Source organism: Macrosteles quadrilineatus, unplaced genomic scaffold (assembly GCF_028750875.1).
Source record: "Macrosteles quadrilineatus isolate MER2022 unplaced genomic scaffold, UCM_ALF_1.0 Scaffold_1__1_contigs__length_201487025, whole genome shotgun sequence".
NCBI classification, from domain to species: Eukaryota; Metazoa; Arthropoda; class Insecta; order Hemiptera; family Cicadellidae; genus Macrosteles; species Macrosteles quadrilineatus.
This window is the reverse complement of record NW_026542594.1, coordinates 125,263,332-125,281,792: the sequence shown is the minus strand read 5'-3', so window position 1 is coordinate 125,281,792 and position 18,461 is coordinate 125,263,332. Positions and strand designations below refer to the sequence as shown.

The 18,461-nt window shown below is 34.7% G+C and overlaps 1 protein-coding gene across 1 annotated transcript in view; it reads right to left on the bottom strand.

Moving 5' to 3' along the window:
• Nucleotides 1-275: 275 nt before the first annotated feature.
• LOC128984401 (venom protease-like) overlaps nucleotides 276-18,461 on the bottom strand; it is a 40,534-nt gene continuing 22,348 nt past the window's right edge. The window contains exons 7-8 of the mRNA XM_054403722.1: nucleotides 6,833-6,978; nucleotides 276-1,120 (exon numbers count right to left, since the gene is read on the bottom strand). Coding sequence (XP_054259697.1) covers nucleotides 965-1,120; nucleotides 6,833-6,978 — 302 coding nt within the window. The 3' untranslated portion in view covers nucleotides 276-964. The remainder of the gene's footprint in view (nucleotides 1,121-6,832; nucleotides 6,979-18,461) is intronic.

Here is an 18,461-nt window from a genome sequence, read left to right as displayed (position 1 = left end):
GGATATGCCTCGCATAATGTCAGTCGTACACAACAGGCAGGTACTATACTAGAACTGTTATACTAGAACTAGGTATTTATTAAAATTTGATATACCTTAAGTTACTTACAGGTTAGCCATCTTGATTTTTTAGTAATGTGAATTACTAAATTAGTAGCCTATCTATGGATTGCAGTCCAACTTGAGATGATATAGAAGGAACAATAAAATAATTTATCTTGAAACCATTGTCAATTATTCCTGAGTTTTTTAATGGAAAATAAAAACAACAGCCATAAGTAAAAAATTTCTTTTAATTTTATTACTACCTAAAATAATTTAGTTAAATAGTTAAACATACAACTTAAAACTCATAAACGTTAAAACTTCTCATTACAACAAACCAACCTGCATGAAATGCAGTTGTGTTTTCAGTACATTATAAAAAATTAAAACAATTTAAAGCTAGCAAGCATAAACCTGTAATTAATGGAACCTGATGTTCTGGAAATTCTAAATTCGTTTTTGTTTGCCAATGAATATGTAAGCTAACACTAATATTAGAATACGTACAAAATTCAAATTCCTCAGTTTACTTGCAATATATCACGATAAAATAATATGTACATCGGCCTCACTTATATGTTGAGATCGATCAAGTTCTCGGGACAAATAATACACCAGTATTTGATTTGATTTGATTTGGGGCAGATGTCTCTACCTCTGTTTTTACTATCTCTTTTATTATGGTATCTATCTATCAATGTTCTTGAGAGATTGCTAAAAAATTGAAGTAATAGCTATTTATGTGTGTTATCAAAATTTAATTTACACCATAACGACTGTAGTGATGTAACGATAGAAATACTTCAACTTGTCAAACAAATTGAAAATTATAATTTCAGGTTTAGATTGGTTGACGAAGGGTGACACTGAAATGTGGACGTCAATATACTGTTACAGCACTCGCATACTGGTTGTTGGTTCAGTTGAGGTTGTTGTTTATCCAGTTGATGAAGGACGACACACGAGTGTAGACACCGGGGTATTGCGGATCAGCGCAGTTCTTGCCGTAAGAGACAACGCCGATGAGGTAGAACGTGTCATCCCGACCCAACATGAGAGGGCCTCCAGAGTCACCCTGCATGTGTAGAACAAACCTTTCAACCAACCAGACACATGTCGAAAAGAAAAGTTCTTATTGCTAAAATCTTAAAACTAAGGTATATGTAGGCTTATGCAAACGTAACATTTGTACATTAGGTTTAACCGTGAACCCCTACTCAAAGTAAACGTAAATATTGGTATAAAAATATAAAAATTACCAAGAACAAACTAAAAAAAATTCTTCTAATAGGTTTGCTTGGTAGAATTGATTGACAATCCAGTCAAATAATAATCACTTGATGTTATGTAAAAGGTAACTACATAAACGTATCATATACATTTAAAATACCAATTCGGCAGACTGCTGGGAATAGATTTGTATAATCTTCAAAGGTCATCGTTTCAATAATTTATTTTAACGATATTGCAGATTCATTTAACTGAAGCCGTTATAACAACTCTCCCCATACAGTCAGTCCATAATATCTCCAGTGTAGTAAACAACATTAACAGATGTATTATAGACAAAACATGTCGACAGTTGTTAAACGTTTAAAATAAACATTTTTTTACTAACATTAATCTGGATGAATGTGTTATAATTTTCTTACAATATTTTAAAATCACGAAATATATCCAGGTTGTTTGAACTGAGTCCTACGATGAAGCTGTCGTGCAAGAGATACGAACACGAAAAGAAACATAAATATATATATACTTGACAGATTGTGATGGTGCTGACTTAAAGGGGTAATCACAGTAATACAATAAGCACTTAGATGGCGTGCCCATCTCCATTGATAATATCATACTATAACTGTAACTCAAATACTAATAACTGTGAAAGATTTCAAGTAGGCTACTTACAACGATGAAAGACATTGGTTCAAGAACTGAGGGGGTCCAATTATTAGGAAATGGGGGTGGGTATATATTTAAAAATACTAAGTACCTTTAATACATGGGATTCTATGTAGTGCTCATAAAAAAGATTTAGATTCTTTTGAAAACCCGCCATTTTAATTTTTTCTAGGGGGTGTAAAAATTTTTATATGATTTTTTGGTGGATTTTCCTTTGAAATCGGGCTAATTACAAATCCAAAAATAAATATAAAAAATTAAAATCCCCTTAAAATTCTAGGAATTTCATAAAACTTTAGAAGTAGACCGTTTATTTGGGTTGGTGAAGGGGTGTGATTTTCGGAAAATGCCCAGAAGGTTTTTGTATGTCACTTTTCACAAAGGGCGCAAGACCTACAATCGTGCGAAATTGCAGATCTCCAGCTAATCTAGAAATGGGTAAACGTGATTTAGACCGATGCACCTGTAAGAATAACATTGGGGCGGAGGAATTCGATATTTCGGGGGGTGGGGTTATTATTGTTGGATGTCACTTTTAAAAAAGGGCATAAGACCTACAATAGTCCAAATTTCAGATCTCCAGTTAATCTATATAACCGTATAGGTAAACGTGATTCAGACCGATGCACCTGTGGTGGCAATAGGAAAGATATAAGGGGGGAAATCGATTTTGGAGGGGGGGAGGAATTTTTATATGGTTCCTTTTTTATTCATACCTCGGCATTAGCTCTATTACAGTAAACTGCGTATAGTTTAAATACCCTTTGCGCCCATAGAATATGTAAAGTGTCTTTTAAAACCTTGTAAAAGTTATACATTTTTTTAAATTTAACATTAAATTTAAGTTTTAGGGGTTAAGGAGTAAAGTTATGAAAATACATATACGGAGTGAAATTAAGGTGAAAAATAATATTTTATTAATTATATTAATTAATAATAATAATATTAATTAATTTTATTAATTAATAATATTTTCAAAAAAACAAATTGCTAAGGTAGGGCGTTTTTTTAGGGGCGAGGGGGTGAAATTTTCTGAAAACACTAGAGGGGGTTTTGCAGAAAATTTAATTCCTGACCATGAAAATGCTTGTAAATCTCTTACCGTTTTTAAAGTTATAGCCTTTAAAAAATTTGTTTTGTCGTTTTTAGATGTCCACCATTTTTGTTTTTTGGGGGGTTAAAATTTTAAAATGCGGTTTTTGCAAATGTCACCATTAATTTAGGATCCTATACTACAATACTACCAAATTTCGAGTCATTAGCACGCTTCTAAACGATTCAGATGCTCATACCAAAGTCATTACATTTATCCAATTTTGACAATTAACCTAAGTTTTGGGGGTCAAGCAAGGAGTAAAGTGACAAAAAACATGTGGTGAGTAAAATCTAGAGTAAACTAATTTAAATACAAAACATTAATAATGTTGCGGGCTTAGCAGGTTCTTTACAATAAAACTTGGCGATTTTATAATAACTATTTATTTTTACACTAAGTATTCTCTATTTACATTACAATTACCTAACACCTAACTAACCCTATCTAACCTAGCTAAAGCCTATTCTAATTTACAATGATTCTACTTACAGCTAACCTTTACAGGATTTATCACTACTTCTGTCACAACACTGTCACTAGTGTCACTACACTGTTACTCTCACTGTCCCTAACACTGGTCACTCACACGTGCTCACACCAGCGTGTCGTCGCTGCGATGATCCTCGGACTAGACCTAACTCAACTCAACTGCCGTGTGCTGGAAGACGGTCCCTTATATAAGTTTGTCATAGAACATTCTAGAGTGGAGAGTTCGGGTATCCGTTGTTTACAAACCGGCGTGGAAGTGTAGAAGGTTATTAGGCCCCTATTGAGGTTGTCCGTTGACGTGGGTCTATTGTCTATTCACTGGTGAGTTCGGAGAATCCCGTTAGACAAGCAACCCTTTTGAGACGGCGCCTGGCTATTGTTGACAGGTGACACCCAAGGGCTGCTAGAAGGCTCGATGACACCATCCGCTTCCATCTCCTTTATGATTCTCTAGGCTTCGTCACGTTTTGCCAGTGGGAGTCGTCTAGGGGCCTGACGTATGGGTTTTGCATCTCCGGTGTCTATCATGTGTTGTACTATATTTGTTCTTCCTCTGGGGCTGCTTTCGTACTCGAAGACATCTTGCCATCTGGTAATAAAGTCCCTTATTTTGACACTTTGTTGATGCGTCAGCTCCTGACAGGTGCTCTCCACGAAATCTTCCAGCTCCTTCGGCAATCCATTTGGGGATGGCGGACATGATTTTAGTTGACGTATTACCGAATTAACAGCCACGCACGTTCCGATCGTTACTCCTCTTTTTTTATTGTCACAGGAAAACCATTCAAGTTCATCAGTCGTACCAGATTTTCGTGTCCTAAAGTAAATAAGGATCTGGCGACAAAGAAACCACGACCAAGCTGGGATTCACTGTCACTTCCTGGCTCCAGCAGAACACTTTGCCCACTAGTCCAATCTCCTTCGACAGTAGCTAGAACGATGACATGGCTGCGCGCCGGTAGCGTTGTGTCTTCCAGTAGAAGGACTCGTGCAGATATATCTTTTCCGCGCCGAAGTATGACATCTTAGTCTCCGAGAGTCACTAGTCCTCTTGACATGTCCAACTTCAGTCCGTACTTCACCATTATATCTGTTCCTAAAATCACGTCCTCGTCTATGTCGGCAACTAGGGCGCAATGTTTAAATACACAGCCGCCGATGTGAAAGGTAGCAACCATCTGCCCGTAGACCTGAGCTAGCTGACCTGCAGCTGTACGTAGAGACCGTGATGTTGGTGAAATCTCTTCAGTTGACACAGTGTTCGGATTCAGAATTGTCATAGTCGCCCCGGTATCCAGAAGACAGCTTTGGAGACGACCGTTCACCTTTCTGTCTATGTAGAAACTGCTTGACTGACTTCCCAGTGAAGCAACTTAAACACTATTCCTCGGGACTTTCATATCGGGGGCTGACGGCTGCCCCTTTCCATCAACCCTCCTTAGTTTTCCTGCTTTGGTTCTGATGCGGTCGAAGGACATTTACTCCGGGGATGTCCCATCTGTCCACAGCTCCAACAGCGTATCTGCCGGCGACGTATTTTTAGCGCCTCCAGAACTCTTTTCACCAGCTCCTCGAAGTCGAGTGGAGATGTAGTTTCTGCATCTGCCACACGGACTCGGGCCTGACCTCTCACCGACTGCCGTACAGCCTCGAACTCCAGTGCCTGTGTCAGTGCGTCACTCAGGGTCTTTGGTCTGGCGAGCTTCACTGTCTGTTGAGTCTCAGGTTCACGTAGACCGTCTAGGAATTTATCCACCGCCAAACTCTCGTAGACATCATCCGTGACCGATGGATCGGCGTTTCTCACCAGGCGAGCAATGTCGGCTTCAAACTCCTGAAGTGACTCGGTGGTCTTCTGGATCCGGTTCCGCAGTTGAGATCGGTAAAGCTGATCCATATGTCGATTTCCAAACCGCATGTCCAATCTTCTCACTAATTCTGCGAAATTCTTCCTCTCCGCCATTGGCATGGCATGCAGAACAGCTAACGCATCGCCCCGTAGTGCAAGGCACAGTGCTGAAGCCTTTGTCTCCTCAGTCCACCCATGGACCATAGCCTAATATCTAATACAACTAAAATTAAACTCAATATTTTACAATTTTACAAGTTTTGGGGATAAAGGAGTAAAGTTACGAAAAAACATGTGGTGATAAAATTTTAAAGTAAACTAAGGAGGATACAAAGCATTAATAATATTTGCAAAAATAAATTATTTAAGTATGAAAAAATAGTGAAACCCGTTAAAAATTTGAAAGAAATTGACCAAATTTAGAAAGTAGGGCGTTTTTTTAAGGTGAAGGAGTGCAATATTCGAAAAACACATGATAGTGTCTTGTAGAAAATTTAATTCCTGCCTATGAAAATTCGTTCAAATCTATTCTAGTTCTTACCGTTTTCGAGCTATAGCCGTTAAAAAACCTGTTTTGACATTTTTAAATGTCCGTCTTTTTGGATTTGTGGGGGGGTTAAAATTTTAAAATGGGACTTTTGTAAATTCTACCGTTAATTTAAGACCCCATACTGTAGTACTACCAATAGCACGTTTTAAACTTGTTCAGATGAGCATACGAAAGTCGGTATTTTTCAATGTTATTCCCCATAAGAATAACATGGAGGGAAACAAACTTTTTCGAGGGGCGGGTGGGTTAAAATTTTTAAATCCGACTTTTTTAATTTTACCGAGAGTTTGGGCCCAAGACCTACAAGCGTGCCAAAGTTAAACCCCCTAGCACATCTAGAAGTGGTCTAGAATTTGTATACCTGAGTGAGTAACAAATGCGGCTGTATTATAGTTACAGTATAGATAACAACCAATGTTCAAGACTGATTCGGTATAGCCTAAGTTCACATTTAATAATTATTTTAAATGCGAAAGAATGAGTCTGGAATTAGTTTCTTGGAAGCTATATCAAACTTACTTATGCCTAAAAATGAGTTTTTAAACATAAATTGTTGGTTTACATTACGTGATTTGTTCACTAAAACAAAACAGGAAAGGTGTAAATAAACTGACAATTATACTATTAAAAGAATTTGAACTTAAAATTAACTAATTGTCTGAAATAAAAGGAAATGGATTTACAGTTCAGATCAAAACAATACATTTTTTAGAGAGGGTTGTAAATTTGTTTGTTGTAATCTGGTCTAATAAATTTATCGTAGGCTCCTTTAGTAACGATTATAATTGTTTTAAAATCATTATTTTAAAGACATCAATTTTGTACGAAGGGAAAAATATCAAAACGTGATATCGTGTGAAAAAATAATACAAAATGATGAGTATGTGTGTATGTAGCTGACCTGACAAGCATCTTTGCCCGGGTTGCTGGCACACAACACTCTGTTGTCAATGACAGCCCCTCGCTGACTGGAGTATGCGTTCCTACATACATTCTCAGCTGTGATGGATACATCAACTTGCTGTAGTGCCTTGGTAGAGGGACCTCCTAAAACAGTCACTATTCCCTATTATTTATTAAAAATACCCCCACCACAGCAAACCTGCAGACTAAGCGACTGCCCGTGGGAAACGGACTTTCGGTCTGGGCTGCCCCTGGCGGTGGTGTGACAACAGGACTGAATTTGACCTGGTCCGTTCTGGGTCCGCAGGCGCAGCCACGCGGATAATTTCAGGGGTGCGACATTAGGACTGAGGGAGATCTCCCTCACCGCGTCGGTTTCTTCCCGTTCTCCCTACCCTCACAGACACAGGCAAGAGAACTAATCACCTAATGGAGTCGTTTACTAGGTCGCTGAGAACACATCACCTCATGGAATCGTTCACCTAATTGCCGAGTCGTGTTTTTGAGAGTACTTGACTGTGCGGCATATTTTTTCCAGATCAAGACTAAAATGTTTAAATGGTCAAAATAATATCACCCTTACAGTTGTTGGATCCATTAAATAATGACTGAAATATAGACCCTATTATCTAGTAAGTTACATAATGTGTAGTGAATGGAAATACAAGGAGTAAATTAAAAAGGCTATTTAGTTGTAACTGCAGCGGGGGTATTTTGTATGTAGGCCTAATATGAATTTAGGCTTTTCATATTATAGTAAATTTATGAAAAATTAATGTTTGTCAAGGGATAATGTTTGTATATATATAATGTATAATGTATTATGTATAATGTATGTTAATGTTTGTATATAGGTTTAAATATAGTTAAAGATATGAAAGTAAAACCTAAAATTTTACTAAAGCAGTTATTAGGTTGTAAGTTAATTTTGTAATATTAAATTGTACTATCGTATTGATATTAGGATTAAGGCTGTTGTTGACGTTTAGTCGTATTAACTGGGTTTATTTATTTAAATAATGCCAACATGTGGAATTGTTAGTGTCAGGAATTTCTGGGTCCTGACCTAGGTCGTGAAACGCATCTCACGAACTCCCTGGATTGCGGCAAATGCAGCTCATAGAATTAACATTTCAGTTCATTGGGTTTGTTGTGGACGGACACAGATCTGTTTTTTTTCTGTGAACATATTTCAGAAAGTTCATTGGCATTGCTGTTGTAGTGGAAAATTATTTCTCAGTAATCCCATTAAATATGACTAGTAGCTGGAAGGTCCAGATAACAGAACATTGTGAACTATGAACAGAGGAAAGGGAATGTGTGACCCTTCCTGGAATTCCTAGCACGACGCAGATGTTCCTTTGTTAACCATGTGTCAGGTGAACGGGAAGTTGATAAATAATAGAAAATCTCAATAATTAACTGTACCAAATGTTGTCGTGGTGAAGTGTTGTTTAAGAAGTAAAATATTTCTTTACTGTCACTAATATATTTCAATCTTCCAGCAGTGCTTACTAAACAGAGGATACTGTCCATCACATTGCTAGAGCTTATGCAACACAATATTTATACTACTTGAAGTTACATGCTACATCAGTGACACACTTTTGATTGTCATTTATATATTTAGATAGAAAGATACGTTTATGATATTATACATTCCGAACAAATATTCAAAATATTGTAATTTTAAATTTAATGTAGTTTCTTGTTTCAACGCGTGGTCCGATATATTTCCTAATAACATTAATTTGAATTAGTACCTAGGTTTGCTGCTACAGGGAAGATATTGAGGTGTATTTTTTTTAATGTTTATGACTTGGTATCGTTTTCGTTCGGTAATCGTTTTCAATTTCGATAACTGGAGTGGAGTGATTGATTTCATCATTTTTAAGATGACTCTTTCAGTCATCGGAAATTATTACTGTTATTCGTGTTGAAATAATGTCTGGAATACTTTGCAATTGCTCGAATACGAGCAACAGAAGCACTAGTTTAAAATAATAGTTGTTAGCGCTGCAACGCGCACCGGGTAACTGCTATTATAGTAATGCAGAAATATTTAAACAGAAACTGTATCGATCATAAACATAAATAAATTTGATTTTATTAAAAGTGTTGGATTCTTATTTTTACTAGACTAAACTTGATCGTGCCATTCGTGCCATAATTTTATACGTTGCGGCTAATTTAGTGGTTGACTAGCTGTGTGCCCGTTCTACGCACGGGGATCTTAAAGTAGTCAGTTGAAACCTTCTTATATTAAGAAAAGCAGTTGGTTTGCATATTTGCAGATATGCTGGCAAAACTATTTTATACAAACCTTGTCAAATACAGTATCTGACAGTTCAAGCCAAAATAAATGCATCGCAATTAAATGTCACCCGGATCGTGTTGGTCCATATGTTAAATCCAATGATTAAACTAAAAAATGCTTTATAGATCCATGAGGCATAGCCCTAAGGTAGGCCTATAATTGAAAGTTACTTTCCACAATGGTTAAACGTATTTAAAGTACTACACGTAAAGGCGAAAACAATTCATGATGGTTTGCTATACAAATGTTTTACTCAAATGGGTTACCATTTTCTTAGCATACAACGGGTAAGTTAATATTTTGGAATCCAGGCAGAAAAAGCAAAACTTATACACTTAAGACATCAATTAAATTGAATACGGCTCTAATAAATAAAGTGCAACACCAACGATAACTAATTTGTAAATTACAGTGATGTGTTGGTACGTAAAAATGATTCTTGCAGCTATACCAACTGTTCTAAGGAAAAGAACCAGTACCAAAAACCAACGTTTACAGTTAAGAACTATAGTACATCCGACCAATTAAATGCATTAATCTAGCCCCGAGGTTATTGATCTCTTGGTTTTGGATTTTCTCGTAAAAAGTTATAACTTTTAATGTAAACTTATCGGTGTCAGTTTGAAAAAAAAAAACAACCTTATCCAAACAACTTCTTGTTATTTCATAGATTACGTATTCTCTTAACAATGATTAGTATATATATTAACATTAGAAGGAAATGTGACAAAAATCACACAATGTTGGGTTTTTGAACATTGGTAATTTTATTTCTTAAGTAGGTAGGCCATGTATTCTATGGAAAAGTACCGGTATCTAGGATCGTCGTTGAAAAGGTTGTTATGAATAAATAGGTAGGCGTACGTACCAAAAAGATGGGCTATTGGCCTATTGGCTGTATGGTCCAGCGATTGCACCACACGGTGAATAGAAACAGAAAGTGACACATTGGAAAAGCGAGTTTACCATAATCCGTAAACCTCTGTTACAATCACCCACTGCAGTTGTATTTTTTTTACTTTACACTTTACACAATCGCCATTGAAGCGCCGTCAATGAGTGGAAACCTTGTTTGTAAGCTATTGACGACGATCATTAAGTGTCCCAGCCATATACAACACTGATTCAAGGTATTTTTTCTGGTTATCAAAACTCAAGAACAATTTTATACACAAAGAATGTCTGGGTCCTGACCTGGATGATGCCTAGTTATTTAATTTCATTTACGGTTACACTATGATATTGCACTTGCGATTAATTAAATCCGTTTTATAAGAAAAACGTTTTCAATCTCACTTGGTTGGTTGGGATTTGCTTTCAAAACGTGATTCGAAATGGTTGCGGTATTTGTAAACAACATTTGTAAACATATCAGTGACAGCTAGAAAAAATAATCTTGATCCGGACAGCTGTTCGTTACTTCATAGACGATTATGTAATAAAAATTGAATGAAAATTTGACAAAAATCGCACAAAACTGCATTTTGAACGTCCGTAATTTTATTTATAAAGTAGTGAGGCCATATTTTAATCACTAAAGACACTCTCGCCAATCCAGTGAATACATTAAAATGACTTGGATCTTGATAGGTACTCTCGTTTTCACGGAGAAGATTGGGTAAAATGCCATCTTGAGTGTTACAGAAAGACAGAAAGACAGACAGACAGACAGACAGAAATAGAGATTAGACTCGTTTCTGCTTCTTTAATGTATAAAACGTAAAAAAGGTTAAAATATATAATTCTGAGCAATGTACAGACAAAACTCTAATTTTATTTATATAGATATAGCTAAACAGCTGCTTCAATCAAATCACTGGCAATATTTTAATACTGAGCTGCTTACAGTTGACTTTTGTTTCCCAAATCATTAGAGACCGTGTTAATGTTATTTTTCTATAATCAATTAGGTGAGTGAATTTGAGGGCCTTGAATTTTGGAACGGACAAAGTGGGGTGGGTTAGCAACAAATTACACCAAAATATTTCACATCTGGCAACCAACGCGCCCCTTTGGATTCAGAAAGGACATGGGTAGACGAGTCCAAAAAGACCGGGACACAAATTTTTCGGGCACTCTATGTGTGTTGATGACGTAATCAAAATGGCCGCCAAAGTTGTGTGACACGATTCTACATTTCCCTATATAACTCGGGTTCATATTTTAATAGTGCCCTACATGTTTAGTGATTATTAATCACGAAAAAATTACCTTTCCGATGGTGTATTTTACTTAATTGTTTAGATTCATAATACTACGAATATTTATAGTTTTATTAAATATTTTGTTTTTTATTTAGATTTTTTAAAGTCATTTTGCTAAGTGTCATGGATACCGTTACACGTAGCTGAAAACTTCTTACACACACTTTTTTGTCAGAATATTACCTTTCTAACGGTATATATAACTTATATTTTAATACAAAAACAATGCTGAAAATTTGCCACAACAATGTAGTGGTACACAGTGAGTCGTTATGACAACAATGCAATTAATATGGGATCCGAAAAGTAATAGCGCTATTTAGGGCTATTAAACTTTCACTTCCGTTTTAAAATTAGAGACAATAAAATTAAGTACACGAATTAAATACCCCCGCCACAGCCAACCTGCCGACTAAGCGAATTTCCATTTGTCTGAATTGATTTTCAATTAAATATATTTAAATTATGTTTAACGAGTACCTAGGTTTGCTGCTACAAGGAAACTAATAAATTGCGTTTTTTAGTAAAACATTGATAGCTTAGTATAAAATAAATAAATTTGCCAAGTTTGATCAAAATATATCCATAAACAAACAAACTACACCATTTTACAGTATCCTCCATAAGAATAACATGGGAATTTTAAATTTACAATTTTTTCAATTTTATCCGTTGTCTCACTGATGAGCGAATTGGCCACTTTGCTTTCTCAAATCAGTGAGGGAACATGTACATTGTTAGGTAACTGTAGGAAAAAATTTAAAAAGCATTGGTCTATTGCATTTTTTCACACCCTGTATATAAGAAAGTGTCCGAATATGTTAAAAACTGCACCATGTTATAAGCTTTCCAACCATATGCTACACTATTGAGGTTTAGATATTCTTTGTTTGTTTAAGTGTTTTGAATACCAGAAAACAGGGGACTTTTTTACTTTTTTACTGTTTAGCTGAAACATAAATACAACTTTTGCTTGCCGTCTTTCTACGTTTTAAATGTTAAAGACACCATGTTTTGTAGTCTTCAAACTACTAATGCGTACATAAGCATACATAAAGCTCAATGGTGCAGCATATGGTTGGAAAGCTTATAAAATGGAGCTGTTTTTACCATATTCGGTCACTTTTTTGTATACAGGGTGTGAACAAATGCAATAGACCTCTTAATTGTTATCTATGAATCTATTTACAATGGAGTTTAGTTTTTACAACTGATCCCCCTTCATTTTCTATTATTCTTATTCAAACTTTTATGTAGAACACGAAAATGACATTATCTACTCAAATCCATTTACAGGTAATTGAGAAATAGCTGAATTAAGTTTGAAAACATAGTTGTTTTTTAAAAACATAAAATAATTTTTTGGGAAGCTATTTTTTAGACTTGGAACCTTTTATATGCATCATCACACTGCATTTACTTTGTACTTACACAAAAAAAATTGTCACACTGAGTAATAATATATAAAAATTTGAACGAATGATGTTTTTAGCCTCTGGGGACATCAAAATGAAAAAGTAAATCGGTCCCTGTCGGACACTGCTGAAAATTTTAATACAATTTTTTTTATAAAATTAGAGTTTTGTCTGTACATTGCTCAGATTCATAAATTTTTGGGTTATTTTTCGTTTTATACATTAAAGAAGCCGAATCAAGTCTCATCTCAATTTCTGTCTGTCTGTCTTCCGTCTGTCACGGCCCAAGAGCCATTTTACGTGGCATTTTCCTGAAAAAACTAGAGTACGTATCAAGATCCGAATCATTCTAATGTATTCACTGGATTGGCGAGAGTGTCTTTATCTATTAAAATATGGCAACACTACTTTGTCACTAGGTTAATCTGTTTGTTTTAAGCCTGTATTACATTTTTGATGTATATGATATTTATGAATTTGGATACAAAATTTAAACAATATTGTATTGTACACTCTTTTGTTTTAACGAATTTCCCTATGGGTAAGTAGCTATTACCGTAGGTGGCACGGTAAGACCTCAGGACCGATTTACTTATTCATTTTGATATCCCCAGAGGCCAAAAACACCATGCGTTCAAATTTTTATATATGTATATACGTCCGTAAACAGGATAAGTTGAGTAATTTTTGTCCGATTTTGATGAAATTTGGTTTAAAGGTGTAAAGCGGGATAAAATTTAATAAGTTCGCGAACCAGCATGATCGGACCATGGGAATGGGGTTTTACGGGGGCTTTTATGAGGTTAAAAAAATGTTTTTTTTTTATTTTTTACCTTCAAAAAACAGAAAATTTTCCAATTTTTCTTTGGACCTTTTTAAAGAGCTTAGAAAACAAATACACTGTCACATTTGTAATATAGTATATCAAAGCATTTTGTTCTAAAAAACACAATTTATTAGTTTCCTCGTAGCAGCAAACCTAGGTACTCGTTAAACATAATTTAAATATATTTAATTAAAAATCAATTCAGACAAATGGAAATTCGCTTAGTCGGCAGGTTGGCTGCGACGGGGGTGTTTAATTCTTGTACTTAATTTTATTGTCTCTAATTTTAAAACGGAAGTGAAAGTTTAATAGCCCTAAATAGCGCTATTACTTTTCGGATCCCATATTAATTGCATTGTTGTCATAACGACTCACTGTGTACCACTACATTGTTGTGGCAAATTTTCAGCATTGTTTTTGTATTAAAATATAAGTTATATATACCGTTAGAAAGGTAATATTCTGACAAAAAAGTGTATGTAAGAAGTTTTCAGCTACGAGTAACGGTATCAATGCCACTTAGCAAAATGACTTTAAAAAATCTAAATAAAAAACAAAATATTTAATAAAACTATAAATATTCGTAGTATTATGAATCTAAACAATAAGGTAAAATACACCATCAGAAAGGTAATTTTTTCGTGATTAATAATCACTAAACATGTAGGGCACTATTAAAATATGAACCCGAGTTATATAGGGAAATGTAGAATCGTGTCACACAACTTTGGCGGCCATTTTGATTACGTCATCAACACACATAGAGTGCCCGAAAAATTTGTGTCCCGGGCTTTTTGGACTCATCTACGCATGTACTATCTGAATCTAAAGGGGCGCGTTGGTTGCCAGATGTGAAATATTTTTCAGCTATCCCCCCCCACTTAAAGTGACACTTGCTATAAGATTTTACAATTTCAACCACCTCTTTTTAAGTTATTTTTCGAAAAAATATTTACACTAATGATAATTTTAGAGTTATTAACAACAAGTATATGTTTAATCTACCAAAAGGTGGCAAAAATTACAATTGTTCTTTTCTCTCCGTGTAAAATATACCTAACCAGGTGAAACCCGTCGAAATCGACGGTTGCTTTAAAGGCTTACGACAATTCTTCTAACCGCGACAAAAAGAGTGAAATTATAAAAAAGTTGAGCATTTAGCATTGTTTAATGAGTAATAAATAAGTGTAGAAACAATAATGACTATTGCGTTACAAAATATGGTTGATCATTAAATGAATTAATGAATAACATATTAACTATACCGTCCGTCGCATATGAGTTATTGTTCCTATGTTAACTGGTTTAAATTTTTTTGACAGTATCTTATTATATGGGGCATTTATAACAATCAATGTTTTTTATACACGACCTTAAAGTTAAGTTTTAGGATTTGTTTTACCTAACAATTGACTTCCAACACTTTATTTTAGTAAATACACTTATTAGTACGCGTATTTTTTAAACATAAAATCATAAAGGTCTCCATGTAATATTTCAATGAGTTCATCGTCATCATTTTTACACCATCCTAGGTAGCCTAAATACGTGTTCACAGTCTGAGTTAACAAAACGGACTGTTATCAAGTCAAGTGGTACAGTTGAATTTCGTATCTAAATAAAATGGGTGATCCACAACCATTTTGCGGCATTTTAAAGGAGCCAAAATTGTCTCTTCTGAATCTTGATCTCGTTGCGAGGCACTGGAATAGCGGCTAAATTATATTAATAAAGACGAGTGCTGACAAATTACACGGAGTAAATAATTCCGTGAACGATTCCATGAGCCGATCCGTTCACTATCCCACTAGTTCACTATGTGTCCGGGGGTAGGGTGATGGGAATTAGGCAGGGAGAACGGGGAGATTCCATTCAGTCCTAATGTCGCACCCTCTCATTATGCCGCATGACTGCCCCAGAGGGCTCTGGCTGGCCCAGGTCAAATTCAGTCCTGTTGTCGCTTTACCGTCTAGGTGTGGTGAATATCCGCCCCAAATAAACCTCGTTTTGTTTCAAAATTTAAAATACAAAAATATGTAAATGTCTACTACATATAATTCATCAGTTATGCTTCGTTTTATAGGATATTTTGATAGTGATTTTCAAAAAAACTAATTTTAATAAATAATTGTACTTGGAGAAATACAACTTTTTTAACCATGCTTCGCAAACAAGTGAACCACCCTAGATAAAAGATAGTTGAGGGAAAAATGTCATTGTAAAATACTTGTAGTAATTGTTAGAACTTGAGTTCTTTATTTCGTTGGCCGCGCACGCTAAATATAAAAATAAGAGATTTTCGTGTACAGTAAAAAAGTAGTAAAATAATACTAAATAGTGCATTTAATCACTAAAGGGAGCCTGTTTAACTGTATTGTGAACGATTTAAATGTAAAATACCTATAGTAATTAATTTGAACATGAATTCTTCATTTCGTTGGCCGCGTACGCTAAATATAAAATTAATTGTGTACCTAGAAAAAGAATATAAAATTGTGGATTTCATAACTAAAGGGTGCCTATTTAACTGTACTGTATTACGAAAGATTTAAATGTAAAATACTTGTAGTAATTGGAAATTTAATTCTTTATTTAGTTGGCCACGTACGCTAAATATAAAAGTGTTCAGTAAAAGTTAATTTTGACACATTTCCTCTGATATTTCACCTAATAAAAAATAAAACATAATTCTATCCAACTGAATGTTTTTGGAAATTCGTTAACGTTGAGTTATGTGTTCCAATTATTATATTGCAAATTGCTTTAATTGTTGAATTAAATTCACTGATTCATATTTTATTAGATATATTATTATATCTGAATATATCATAAGATGAAAATGTTATACCAATTAAGCGAGATATTTTGAAATATACAGGATGAGTCTTCTAAGCTGTCCTAAACAGATTGCAGACGAACGGCTTGACACAAAGATGAAACAAAACTTTTCCCCACTAATTCATACCCAAGGAACAACGTGGTTGATACTTTTGGTCATGGTTCGAATCTCAGAGTTTTCAAATGTAAACGTGCAGTGCTGTATTGAATTTGAATAGTGTATCTGCATCCACTAATTTCCAGTACTGCACGTTTAAAGTGGGTTTTATATGGGCAATTGGAGTTTTTAGCGAATTTCCCTATAGGGAAGTAGCTATTACCGTAGGTGGCACAGTAATACTTAGACCCGGGACCGATTTACTTTTTCATTTTGATGTCCCCAGAGGCCAAAAACACCATTCGTTCAAATTTATATATATATATATATATATATATATAATATATGACAAATAACATATGTTAAATATTCATTTGTTTATGTTGTGTTTGTAAATATTTACTTTTGGGTTTTTAAGAAAGAGAGTGAATACAAAACTATGACTTCTAGTTTAATAATCATGGCGCAGTCGATTTTGAACAAAAGTAAAGTTTAAATAGAAGAAGAGAAAGTAAAGTTTAAATATTATGGAGTTCAATAAACCAGATTCACTCAACCTATCGGAGGGAAACATTTCAGACAAATTTAAACAGTTTAAGGAAGAAATCGACATTTACTTTATTGCTATAAAAACAACGAAAGAAAGTAAGGAAATTAAATTAGCCAGACTGAAAAATCTACTGGGGACAGATGGTTTGAAATTGTACAACTCAATAAAAGATGAGTCTGTAGTTGAAACTGTTGAAAACGTGATGAAGACATTGGAAAAACACTGTGTACCAAAACAAAATATGACCATGAGCATTCATCTTTTATTTTCAAGGAAACAACTACCTCATGAAAATTTTGACTCGTTTTACGCAGACCTCAGAAATCTAATAAGATGTTGCAAGTTTCAAGAACAGGAAGAAAAAATATTGAGAGCACTTATAATTCTAGGAGTGAATAATAAAGAGTTGCAGGAAAAACTATTAAGAGAAGATACAAGTTTTGATAGAGTAATCAACTTCTGTAAAGCATCTGAACTTGCAGAAAAAAATGTGCGACTTGTCAATAATAAAGGAAAGAAGAAAATGATGAAATTCTTGAACAAGTGTTCGAGCGGGCTCGAAAGTACAATATAAAATTTAACTTAAGCAAGTTTCAGTACTGTAAAGGTGAAGTAAAATACTTAGGGGTAAAATTTTCAAAAGAACGGATGTCACCTGATCCTGACAAAATAGATTCAATCAAAAAATTAGTCAATCCATTTAACAAAACTGAACTGCAGAGAATGCTCGGAATGATAAATTATTTAAGAAGTTGCATTCCAAATGTGTCTGAATTAACTGCTCCATTAAGAGAACTTCTAAAAAAGAATGTAGTTTGGAATTGGACTCAGAGTCATTCAAAAGTACTTGAAGATTTAAAAACAATTATCTGTAGTCCTCAGGTTCTCGCACCTTTTGATCCAGATATACCTGTGGAAATCCAATGTGATGCATCAAAGGATGTTATTGGCTTTTGTATGCTTCAGAATGGTAAGCCTGTACATTTTGGGTCCAGATCAATGAACAATACTGAGCAAGACTATGCACAGATAGAGAAAGAACAACTGGCAATTTGTTTTGCTGTAAAAAAAACTGCACACTTATATATATGGTCTTCAGGATGTAGTAGTTTTTACAGATCACTTACCACTTGTGTCAATAGCAGTAAAACCACTTGGGAAAATTGTAAATAACAGACTAAAGAGATTGAAACTAAAACTAATTGATTACCAGCTGAAAGTAAAATACTTACCAGGAAGATATATGTACATTGCCGACTTCATGTCAAGATGTGTAATTAAAACTAACGAACCCAAAGATGTTCTAATGGATGATTTAGTTTACACTGTGGAAGTTCACGAAATAACTGAAGACGAACCTAGACTAAAACTTTTTCAATC